We start from the raw sequence: 12,215 nt of genomic DNA, 5'->3' as shown, positions 1-12,215 counted from the left end.
TTAAAAGTTATGTTGCACAGCTCAACCCCCTGCCAAGGTTTTCATCCCTTGCCCAGTAGCCCAGTGAGTTGGTCCCCTGGCCTGCGCTTGCAGACTTCCACTGATGGTGAGCTTGATACTGTCTAAAGCAGTACCTTCCAACCTGTTTAGAAATTTCATCTCTATATCTGGAGTTCCCGTCGTGGCGCAGTGGTTAACGAATCTGACTAGGAACCATGAGGTTGTGGGTTCGGTCCCTGCCCTTGCTCAGTGGGTTAACGATCCGGCGTTGCCATGAGCTGTGGTGTAGGTTGCAGACACGGCTCGGATCCTGCGTTGCTGTGGCTCTGGCGTAGGCCGGTGGCTGCAGCTCCGATTCGACCCCTAGCCTGGGAATCTCCATATGCCACGGGAGTGGCCCAAAGAAACAGCAAAAAAAAAAAAAAAAAAAAAAAAAGACCAAAAAAAAAAAAAAAAGAAATTTCATCTCTATATCCAACTTTTATGCTCCCTGAGATCATTGTCAAGGTCATGGCAAATGAGGAAGTGGAAGCAATATTTTGAAGAATAATTTCTCACATGCTTAATTTACTCACACTTTTTGTTGGTGGGTATCAGATGCCAAGCCCTCTGCCAGGGGATCAGGGGAGACAGAAGAATATACAGGCTCACCTCAGAGATGCTGCAGGTTCAGGACCAGACCACCTCAATAAAGCCAATATCAAAATAAAGCAAGTCACATGAATTTTTTGATTTCCAGTGTGTATAAAAGTGTGTTTACATTATAGTGTAGTCTATTAAGTGTGCACTAGCATTACATCTAAAACAATGTATATACCTTGGTTAAAAAAATACTTTATTGCTCAAAAATGCTAACCATCTGAGCCTTGGGTGCCTTGTAGTCTCTTCACTGTGGAAAGTCTCACCTCACTGTTGAAGGCTGCTGACTGATTGGGTGGGGATTGCTGAAGCTGGGGTGGCTAGAGCAATTTCTTAAAATAAAGCAACCATAAAGTTTCACTGCTTGCACTCACTCTTTCTTTCACAAATGATTTCTCTGCAGCAGGCAGTGCTGTTTGATGATAGCATTTACCATTCCTTCAAAACTGAAGTCAATTACATTTAGGCCTTTAATCCATTTTGAGTTTATTTTTGTGTATGGTGTTAGAGAATGTTCTAATTTCATTCTTTCATGTGTAGCTGTCCAGTTTTCCCAGCACCACTTACTGAAAAGACTGTCCTTCCTTCATTGTACATTCTTGCCTCCTCTGTCATAGATTAGTTGACTATAGGTGCTTGGGTTTATTTCTGGGCTTTCTATTCTATTCCATTGATCTATGACAGTACCATGCTATTTTGATGACTGTAGCTTTGTAGTATAGTTCTAAGTCAGGAAGTCTGATTCCTCCAGCTCCATTTTTTCTTTTCAATATTGCTTTGGCTATTTGGGGGTCTTTTGGTTTTCCATACAAGTTCTGTGAAGAATGTCATTGGTAATTTGATAGGGATCGTGGAATCTAATATATGGCATAAAAGATCCTATCTACAAAGCAGAAGCAAATCAAGGACGTGGAGAGCAGACTTGTGTTTGGCAGGGGGGAGGTGGGAGGTAGTGGGATGGATGGGAAGTTTGGGGTTGGTAGATGCAAACTATTACATTTAGAATGGATAGGTAATGAGGTCCTACTGCACAGCACAGGGAACTATGTCCAATTTCTTGGGATAGAACATGATGGAACATAATATGAAAAAAAAGAACATATATATATATGTATATATGTCTGATTGGGTCACTTTGCTGTACGGCAGAAATTGAAGGAACATTGTAAATCAGCTATTTTTATTTTCTGCTTTTTTTGCTTTTTAGGGCTGCACTCATGGCACATGGAGGTTCCCAGGCTAGGGGCTGAATTGGAGCTACAGCTGCGGGCCTACACCAGAGCCATAGCAATGCCAGATCCTTAACCCACTGATCGAGGCTGGGGATCGAACCCGCAATCTCATGGTTACTAGTTGGATTCATTTCCACTGCACCACAAGGGGAACTCAACTATACTTTAAAGAAACATTTTTAAAGATTGGAGTCAATTACCTCAAAACTTGCCACTGCTTTGTCAACAAAGTTTGTATAATGTTATAAACGCTTTGCTGTTGGTTTAACAAACTTCATTCCATCTTCACCAGGAGTAGATTCCATGTCAAGAAACCACTTAGTTTTCTCATCCATAAGAAGCAACTCCTCATCTGTTAAAGTTTCATCGTGAGGTTGCAGTAATTCAGTTTCATCTTCATGTTCCACTTCTAATTTTAGTTCTCTTGCTATTTCCCCCACATCTGCAGTTATTTTTTTTCCACTCAAGTGTTGAATTCCTCAAAGTCATTCATGAGAGATGGTATCAACTTCTTAAAACTCCCGCGAATGTTTGTGTTCTGATCTCTTCTCATGAAATCAGGAATGGTCTTAATGGCATCTAGAATAGTGAATCCTTTCCAGAAGGTTTTCAACTTACTCTGCCCGAATCCATCAGAGGAATCGTCTGAGGCAGATATAGCCTTACAAAATATTTTTCTTAAAGAATAAGACAGCAAAGTCAAAATTACTCCTTGATTTGTGGGCTGCAGAATGAATGTCCTGTCAACACGCGTGAAAACAACATGACTCTCCTTGTCCATCTCCATCAGATCTCTAGGGTGACCGGGAGCATTGTTGATGAACAGTAATATTTAGAAAGAAATCTTTTTTTCCCCAGCTATAGGTCTCAGCAGTGGGCTTAAATATTCAGTAAGCCATACTGTAAACAGATGTGCTAGCATCCATTCCTTATTGTTCCATTTTTAGAGCACAGGCAGAACAGATTTAGCATAAATCTTAAGGGCCCTAGGATTTCCAGAATGGCCAATGAGTTGGCTTCAGCTTAATGTCCTCAGCTGCATTAGCCCCTAACAAGAGAGTCAGCCTGTCCTTTGAGGCATGGAAGCCAGGCATTGACTTCTCGTCTCTAGCTATGAAAGTCCTAGATGGCATCTTCTTCCAACAGGAGGTTCTTTTATCTACAGCGAAGATCTGCTGTTTAGTGTAGCCACGTCCATGAGTGATCCTAGCTAGATTTTCTGGATAACTTGCTGCAGCTTCTACATCGGCTCTGGCTGCCTCACCTTGCAGTTTGATGTTACAGAGACGGCTTCTTTCCTTAAACCTCAGGAACCAACCTCTAGCTTCTAACTCTTCTTCTGCAGCTTCCTCACCTCTCTCAGCCTTCTAGAATTAGGGCCTCGCTCTAGATCAGGCTTTGGCTTAAGGGAATGTTGTGGATGCTTGGATCTTCTATCTAGACCACTATAACTTTCTCTAAATCACCAATAAGGCTGTTTCCTTTTCTTATTACTCATGTGCTCACTGGAGCAGTGCGTTTGGTTTTCTTCAAGAGCTTTTCCTCTGCATTCACAACTTGACTATTTGGTGCAAGAGGACTAGGTTTTGGTCTCTCTCTGCTTTGACATGTCTTCCTCACGGAGCTTAATCATTTCCAGATTTTGATTTAAAGGGAGCAATGTGCGACTCTTCCTTTCACTTGAACACTTGGATGCCATTGCAGGGTTATTAACTGGCCTGACTTCAACATCACATCTCAAGGAATAGAGAGGCTGAGAAGGGGGTGGGGGGAACAGCCGGTGGGAGGAGCAGCCAGAGCACACACAGCATATATCGATTGTTTGCCCTCTTATATGGGTGCGGTGCATGGCGCCCCAAAATGATTACAATCGTGACATCAAAGATCACTGATCACCATGACAAATATCACAAAAATGAAAAAGTTTGAAACATTGTGGGAATTACCAAAATATAACACAGTGACAAGAAATGAGCCAAAGCTGTTGGAAAACTGGTGCCGAAAGACTTGCTCAAGGCAGAGTTGCCACGGACCTTCAATTTGTAAAAAACACAATATTTGCAAAGTACAATGAAGCAAAGTGCAATGAAATGAGGTGTGCCTGTAGTAAGGCTTCTGTTCCTGCTCACAGCTGGGGACAAAACTTGTGCCTAAGGAAGTAAACAATGTGCTCGGAAGCTCAGAGCAGGGGAGGGTCATGCAGGCTACCTGAGGGGGTGGGGGAAGGGGGCCGCCGAGCCTTAAAGGAAGGGAAGGTCTCAGAGGGGCCTTGGCAGGTGACAGGGCCACCTCTAGCTGGTGTGGCGCCTTTGTGTAATCTGGAGAGGTGCCATTACCCTAGGACACTTGTATCTACTGGAAAACGTATGATACACTCATGTAAAAAAAACTAGACATTTGGGCGTTCCCTTGCGCAGTGGGTGAAGGATCCAGCATTGTCACTGCAGCATCTCAGGTCCCTGCTGTGGCACAGGTTCCATCCCTGGACCAAGAACTTCCACATGCAACAGGCATGGCAAAACAAACAAACACACAAACACTAGACACTTGACGCTGTCTTCCGGGAAACTGTCCCAATAACCACTGGGAGTTGAACCCCCTTTGCCGTCTACGTGGCCTGGCACAGTGGGCCTTTTGTTTTCTTTACACAGCACCCGGGAGGCCTGGCAGAGGTGTTCCAGGACAAAGGGGTCCTGGTGGTGGCAGAAAAACAGGCTTGCTCCATGGCCAGCTTGACAGGGGCAGGGCGCTGGCATGGGGTGGAGGTGGCAGGACCAGAGCTTCTAAAATCAAGTCTGATCCTTTGATGGGTCCTCTGCCCTTACCGAGCCTGCTCATTTCTTCTTCTTGCCCTTTTCAAGGCACGTTCATGATCCTATTGGCCTTGTCCTGTGAGGGGTGGGGTCACCATTATTCATGGCATGGATGGGACTTTTTGAGAGTTGGGACACAGGAGGTGAGAAGTCAAAGGACAGCCTGCGCTGTCCATGCACCCTGATTGCTCCGACCTCCCTGGAACTCAGAGAGTGAGACAGCCAATAACATCTCTCTCCTATGCACCAGCAGTGGCTTGATCCCCACCCCCGCCCCCCACAGGGTCAAGAAGACAACGCCTAAAACAGGTCCTATTCCCTCATGTTGAGGTGAGGGGAAGCTGAGGCACAGAGAGGGGCAGTGACTTGTCCAAGGCCACACAGCAACTCAGTAGCCAAACTGGCTTCCTTTTGTCAAATTCTCCTCAGACCCTGAGGTGAAGCGAATGTATCCTCAACTCTGAGAGGGTAGAGCCACAGACCAACCCTCCTGCCTTCCTTCCGTCTGCTGACTGAGGCTTGCCAGCGCCCCCTGGCAGAAAGCAACAGGCAGGAGAGGGACCCCTCACAGGTCTAGAATCTTGGGGTGGCTGCTGATGTGGAGAGAAGAGGCCCTGGCTCAGTTTGGTTTGGCAGTGGCTCTCACTTGGCTCATGGCGCAGGTAAGCCAGCAGGCCAGGCTCCTTCGAGAGCCAGCACAGCTCAGGCCAACCCTGAGAGGCAGTGCCAGGGAGAAGGAGGTGGCCCTAAAAGCCCAAGTTAAGGGAAACTCTGATCAACCGACAGGTGGATACAAGAAATGTGGTTTATCCATACAATGGAACAGGAGTCAGACATAAAAAGGGATGAGGCACGGATCCACGCCACAGTGTGGATGAACTTGAAAACACGTTATGTGAAAAGAGCCAGACACAAAAGGTCATGTATCGTATGATTCCACTTACATGAAATATCCAGAAGAGTAAAGACCATAGAAACAGCAGATGAGTGATGGGCAGTGGCTGGGGGAAAGGCGGATAGGGAGTGGCTCTTTAATGAGGACAGGGTCTCCTCTTGGGGGTCATGAACATCCTTTGGAACTAGGAAGGGGTGATGGCTGTACAACATTGTGTGTGTGCTGAATGCCACTGAGTGGAAAGCTTTAAAAGGGTCCCGTTATGTAAATTTCACCTCAAGAGCATCATCATCCTAATAAATAGGAGGAGGAAGAAGCAGCAGTTGCTGAGGCTCTAGAAGGCCAGCCTTCTCCTCTTGCAGGAAAAGACCTAAGACTCTGCATCTCTGCCCCAAGTAGGGGGCAGAACCAACAGCCCATGGTCTGCACTATGGCCCTGCTGCAGGGTGGCCCTAAGGCCTGGCCAGGCCCTAAAGCCTCACGCAGTCTTGGGAAGAGAAGCAGCTGGCCTCCACAGTGGCAAGTGGCCTCCGGGCCTGGTCTCAGCCAAGGGTGGGGTGGCACTCTGGAAACACTGGCCCCACAATTCTCTGTCTGGATTCCATAGGCTCTGCCCAATGCTGCAGGGCCCTACAGAAGCGGGGGGACCCTGCCTGACCTCCTGGGCACCCACTTCTACCTCAGGCCCCTCCAGGGCCCCTTCGGGGCCTGACTGTGGGGGCGCCTACTCTCAGGTGTTTGAGAAACACCTGCCTTGCGGCTGAACAGCTCGGCCTGTTGGAACAGATGTGCTCAACCTGAGCCTAAACCAGCCCCAGGCTTCTCTTCTTCGGGCCTAGAGCTGCCTTCCCTGGAGCCGAGCCCTGGGATGGGCAAGGACAGACTAGCGCAGCACGCACCCCGTCTGTGTTCCTGCAGCCCCAGCAGCATGCTGCTCGTCCCGAGGCTTCCGCTTCCCAACTCTCAAAATGTCCCCCCTGGTTTGGTGGCTGTCCCAAAGCTCAGTTGAGACAAGGGTGGGCTGTCTCTCAGGACGAGGTGAAAGGCTGCAGGGCGTCTGCAGTCCTTTGGGTCAGACCTTCTGAGAACTTGCCTGAGACCGTCCCCTCGCTGCCCTCCGCCCCCCGCCCTCAGTCCACAGCCATGTCCCTGGGCATTCCACTGAGAAAGAAGGGCCAGCCCCGAAGTGGGGGCAGTGGCTTCCCCATAGATGAGGAGGGTGTGCCCATCATGCTGGGTTTACGGTCAGAGGCATTGCAGGGTCTGCCTTTTTCTTTCTCAGTTCCTGGCTCAGGCCCTTCCCTGATCCTTGGTTCGCTCGCCCCCTGCGGACATCTGGGCCACAAGGGATGCAGTGGGGACAGACCAGATGACAAGTCCAGAGTCCTGGGACCAGTTTGGGTGGAAACTGAGTGACACTGGGCTACCTTCCTGGTCCCTATGGTTTCAAAGAGACACTGCTGGCATTTTCAGCAGGCGAATATGCAGACCTGCCCCATGGCTGAGGGATGCTTGGCTCCCCTGGCCCTTCCCACTAGAGCTGTCCGGATCATTGGGAGAAGCACAAACACCCACACACATTTCCAGCCCTCTGGGAAGTGGGGGTGGGGGCCTCCATGGGACTCTTTCAGCCTCTTCAGATGCTAGGAGCCCTGGCAGCCTAGCTGGGCTGCCTCTCCTGAGAACACTGTGTACCAGCCCCTCTGCTCACGCTAGGCTGGGTATGCTGGAGAAGTGGGGGCATCTCCTCTGTTAATCCCCAGGACCCCTCTGTCACTCCTCTGTTACTCCTGTTTCTCCCCCCCCCCGCCCCGCCCCGCCGTGCCCCCCGCTGTCTCTGACAAGGTCTGAGGCCTCAGTCATGCTCCCCCAGCCCCCACTCTCCCCACTGAGCCTTGGGAGGCCCAGCCCCTTCCACAGCTGTGTGTGTGTGTGTGTGTGTGTGTGTGTGTGTGTGTGGTGGGTGGTGGGGGGCGGGGAGGACGTCTGAGGCCACGATTTCTCTGCACAGGGGCTTGTCTGTTTCAGGTGGCTCGTCTCCGGCAGTGACAGGAAGGGAATGCCAAATTAACGCTGGGTAATAAATTCTGCCAAGGCAATAAAACGCAAGGGGAGGGATAGATGGAAGAACCGCAGCAACTGATTAAACATTTTTGTTGGCAGTCACAGACACATGGCACATTTTCCAAGGTTTGCATCAAGGAGACATCTGGCCACGGCCTCCGTGAGTGTGTGTGTGTGTGTGTGTGTGTGTGTGTGTGTGTGTGTGTGTGAGGGAATCTCCTGGTGAGTGGAGACAAGGGGGCCAGGGAGGGCAGGACCCTCTGAGGGGCAGTGGGCTGGGGAGCAGGCACTATTTGGGAAGCAATGACCTCAGCGAGCAGGGTTGGGACACTTCCCAGGCGGGCAGTGCTGGGATCTGCCCCCATAGTCGGAGCCTTGGGCCTCGGCTCGCCTGCCAAATCCGTGGGCTGCACGGAAGAGGCCTGGGAAGAGAACGTTCCGTGCCTGGAGTGCTGCTGCCCAGCCCCACTGCACTCCACACTCAGACTCAGGATTCAGAACTCTGGGCCTGAGGCCCAGGCCTCCACTGAGTCTGAGAGAGAGAGCACGTGCCATGAGACGGGGTCGGAGCAGGCCTACAGGAGCACCCTGGGGCCTGACTCCTCGGGCTCCCTGATCACAAAGTCTTCTCCGAACCTCTGCCTGCATCGCTGCTCTCCCAGAGCATCCTTCCTCCTTTCATGGCCCTCCTGTGCCCTGGGACTCAGACCCCCTCTGCCTCTGGGGGATTGTCCCCTGTGCTGGTGTGAGCTGCGTGTGGGCACGCATGTGTGCATGGTCTGCACCTCCCCTACAGGCTCTGGGCTTGCCTCCTTTCTGGCTTTCTCCCCAAGCTTGCTGACCTCGCTGAGAGGCCCCACTAGGGCCCTGCACGGGCTAATTGGGACCTGTGACACACGAAGGGAGAGGGACAGTGGCCAGCTGACTTGGGCTGGTCTTCTGTTAGGAAGAGCAGGATTTCCACATAAAGCTCCCCTGTCCTTCAGAGACCTGCCCCTGCTCACGGGATCCAGCCTGGGCTTCTCAGCTTCCCCCGGAGACCCTGCCAGGAGCAGCCCTACGTCAAGGCCCCTGAAATGCAGGCCAGGGTGTCACTGTGACAGGCTGGGGGCTGCTCAGAGGATGCATCCCTCATTGGTGTCACATTGGAGGAAGTGTGTCAAGATCCTGGTTCCCACACACTTCAGACCCCGCCCCCAGAGCTATCCGCTCCCGCTCCAACCCAGTGCCCATGAGCCTCTAGGGGCTTTTTCCCCTCCTACCTCACACACAGGGAGATGAACTTGGGCTTCATCTACTGAGTCCAGCAACAGTGAAGAGCATCCATGCTTCCTGACCCCAGACAAGTGTTCCCTTGCTCCCACAGAGGGAGCACAGCTCGGCCTGGCCTAACTCTATACCCCCTAAAGAACTGGGTCAAGAAGTTCCCGTCGTGGCTCAGTGGTTAACGAATCTGACTGGGAACCATGAGGTTGCGGGTTCGATCCCTGGCCTTGCTCAGTGGGTTAAGGATCCAGCATTGTCGTGAGCTGTGGTGTAGGTCGCAGACACGGCTCAGATCCCGCGTTGCTGTGGCTCTGGCGTAGGCCGGTGGCTACAGCTCCAATTCGACCCCTAGCCTGGGAACCTCCATATGCATGGGAGTGGCCCAAGAAATGGCAAAAAGGCAAAAAAAGAACTGGGTCAGGTCCACTGCCCAGCCCTGTGACTCCATCCTTTCTGCCCTTCACATGCCTCAGCCCCAAGGGGCAGGTTACCTGTGTCTCCGGGACCACGGCCACTTAGACCCCAGTCTCCCCACCTCCAGGCCCCCTGAGCTTCGGCCCAGCATCTGCCTCCTGAACCTTTCCCTCTCCCTCAACCCACCTAGCCTCTCCTTTACCAATATCACCATCTACTCCTTCCCTGGACAACACCTGCTCACCCTCTGGGTCACCTGCCAAGGCCCAGCCTCCCTGCATCATCTCCCAGCACAGGACTCAGCTCCCTGTATGGTGTTTCCCTCTTTGCAGTTTCGAGGGCTGGCAGAGGGCCTGACACCAGAAAATGTTTAGAGGATAAAGCTTTGTCTCCCCGCGATAGGAGGCGCCCAAAAGAGATGGTCACCGGGCCCAAGTCTCCACCTACCTCTGAGAAGAACACGGAGAGAATGACCAGACTGATCCAGTGTATCACGCCAGCAAACTGGAATGCACTGGAAACTGCAAGCACAATAACAGGGGCCAATTTCAGGCGCAAGGAATTAGGTGCATTGGTAGAGGGGGCTTCACGGTGCGGAGGCAGGTCTCTGAGGGCCCAGGGCATGAGCATTTAGATCTATATGCAGCTGGGCCAGAGACCATCAGGGCGGCTTTAAGGGGTGTCTGTGATGGAGGAGGTGGGGGTCCTGGGATGTTCTGTCTTGCTCCCTCTGAGGGGTGGCCTCTGTCTCCCGACAGGCTGCCTCTCAGAGGCCCCGCTCAGCCCCATCAACCAAGCTGGGCTTTGTGCCACAGCCATCCTCCCAGCAAGGAGCCCTCCAGAGGGGGACTTCTGAAGACATCCAGGGCTCTCGGACCTGGGGAGGCAGCTTAGGTCAGGGCTAAATCCCCTCCGCAATTTACCTCCAAAGCACCGTGCACTGTTAGTGGGACCTAAGGTGGGCTTACTTGGATTTTGCATTCTGAAAACTCTGAGTGGCTGAGATGGTAATATCTGCCAGGGTGTTAGAGGGAGAAGGATCAGGACCAGAAGAGGGAGCCAGGGGTGGGGCAGGGCATGTCAGCCTCCTGCAAGTGGCAGAGCAAGCAGCTGGGGTCTGCTAGGCTTCTGAACTCCAGAGTGTGAGCGGGGGGGGGGGGGGGGGGAGCCGTCAGCCACTGAGAGCTCCCACCCCAACCTCCACCAGACAATCTGTGGCATTAAGGCACCACCTCTGGCAGGTCCTTTTATCATTCAGCAGCCCTGACTAAACTCTGAGCCATAGCAGAGCATAGTTTATCAAGGAGCGAGGTCAAAAGTAGGGCACTGGGGCCCCGGACAAGGGTCAGGCGGGCTTTGATGGAGAGTGGGTGGGAGAGGAGTACCCCCCCAATCCCAGGGGCCAGCCTGAAAGGGATACTGGTAGGCCATCCGCTGGCTGTGGATGCAGGGGCTGCAGACAAGATGCAGGAAAGCTGAGAACATGCTAGCCTAGCCAGGGCTGCTTCTCTCCAGGGCTCTGGCCAGGCCTGCTCAGCTTGCAGCTCAGATCCCCTGGGGGCCAAGCGAAAAGGCCCAAAGCCATCGGTGGGGTGGGCTGACCCAGAGAGAAGAACCCACCGCCTCCCCGGAGCTCTGAGGTGAGCAGCCCCAGGGGTGGGTGGAAACAAGGTCCTGGAGCATGTTCGGGGGAAGGAGGCTGCAACGCCAGCTTCCAGGGGGGAGACTTTGGGGTCCCTGGCTTTGGGTCCAGATGAGCCTCGGTAGGCAAGCCCCGACACGCCGTGGATTCTTTCCATCCTGAGTCACATGAGTACTGGTGGGAACCGGGAGGCTGGGGCCTGTGTGACTCTGAAAAGACCTCCAGATGATTCTGGAGACATAAAATCTCTCTCCATTATTTCTCAAATGAATTCCTGCGCCTTTTTTTACGGTTTGCTTTAGAAGAGCAATAAATCTCCGATTGTGCGTTTTATGGAAGTTAAGATGCCTTTTATGAGCTGCTATTGGATCTCCCACCAAAATCAATCTCCTGGATACTTAATTTTAAGCAAAATTCCAGTGTCGGCCAGGTTCTCAGTTCCTCTCAATGCTATGTCACAGCCTGAGTGGCCGAGGGCCCTGAGTATAACCCACAACAGGGAAAGAAAGACTCTGTTATGGTCAGATCTCATAAAAAGCAGACGTAGGGATGAGCGGGAGGGAAAGTATACAACATGGTTTAATTGAAGACAGGTTGAGTGTAAAACTAGTGTGGTCACATTCTGCTGGAAGGTACTTTGATTGGAACCAAGGGGCCACCAGCTGTACAAAAGCCAACGAGGCTTATCAGACAAAAGCAATCCTGGGCTCCCTGCCATCCTTGCTCAGAGACTAGGGAAGGCCAGTGGGACTCTGCTGGAGCTTTGACAGACCCTGAATACCGAAGGTCCCGTATAGGATCTGGGGGCATTTGAGAAAACAAGTCCAGGATGACTGAATGGGTCTGGGGATGGCCAGATCTCTAGTCCTGGATTTTGCCAAAGGCAGGAAAGGAGGAGGGGGTAGGGTGGGCACCAATTTCATTTCTTTTTTTTATTTGCACTTGAATGAACCATCTTCTGGACAGGGGACCTCTCCACTCACTCAGCCAAAGCTAGGAGTCAAGACTCTTGGCCCTCCCCTCCCAGTGCACCAAATGGGTCTACGAGGTGGGTGGACAGGAAGCCCACTGTGCTGGACAGAAGAGACACGAAGAAGGACAAAAGAGGGAGCAGACAAGCCATTGGTTGCCATGTACATCAGACTCCTGGGACCATAAACTAGGATGAACACCAAAAGGACCAGGATGGGAGAGAGAACTGGCCTGATGGCTTGAAGTCCCAGTTCTACTACCTCTTACCTAGGGAGTCT

At 51.9% G+C, this 12,215-nt stretch overlaps 1 protein-coding gene across 23 annotated transcripts in view; it reads right to left on the bottom strand.

Moving 5' to 3' along the window:
- Nucleotides 1-12,215, bottom strand: part of TMEM266 (transmembrane protein 266) — a 128,462-nt gene that overhangs the window by 43,620 nt on the left and 72,627 nt on the right. For all 23 annotated transcript variants that reach the window (XM_084968668.1, XM_084968663.1, XM_084968660.1 and 20 more), the window contains one exon: nucleotides 9,771-9,844. Coding sequence is in view for 9 of the 23 variants with exons in the window: in XM_084968663.1 (XP_084824789.1) it covers nucleotides 9,771-9,844 (74 nt within the window). In the remaining 14 variants the exon portion in view is untranslated. The remainder of the gene's footprint in view (nucleotides 1-9,770; nucleotides 9,845-12,215) is intronic.

This window comes from Sus scrofa, chromosome 7, assembly GCF_054392235.1.
Source record: "Sus scrofa isolate SSC_HxYL_T2T_F1_AM1 chromosome 7, Sscrofa_HxYL_maternal_Yorkshire_Landrace_v2.0, whole genome shotgun sequence".
In the NCBI taxonomy this organism is placed as follows: domain Eukaryota; kingdom Metazoa; phylum Chordata; class Mammalia; order Artiodactyla; family Suidae; genus Sus; species Sus scrofa.
The sequence above is the reverse complement of the archived record's forward strand: the minus strand, read 5'-3'. Positions and strand labels throughout refer to the sequence as shown.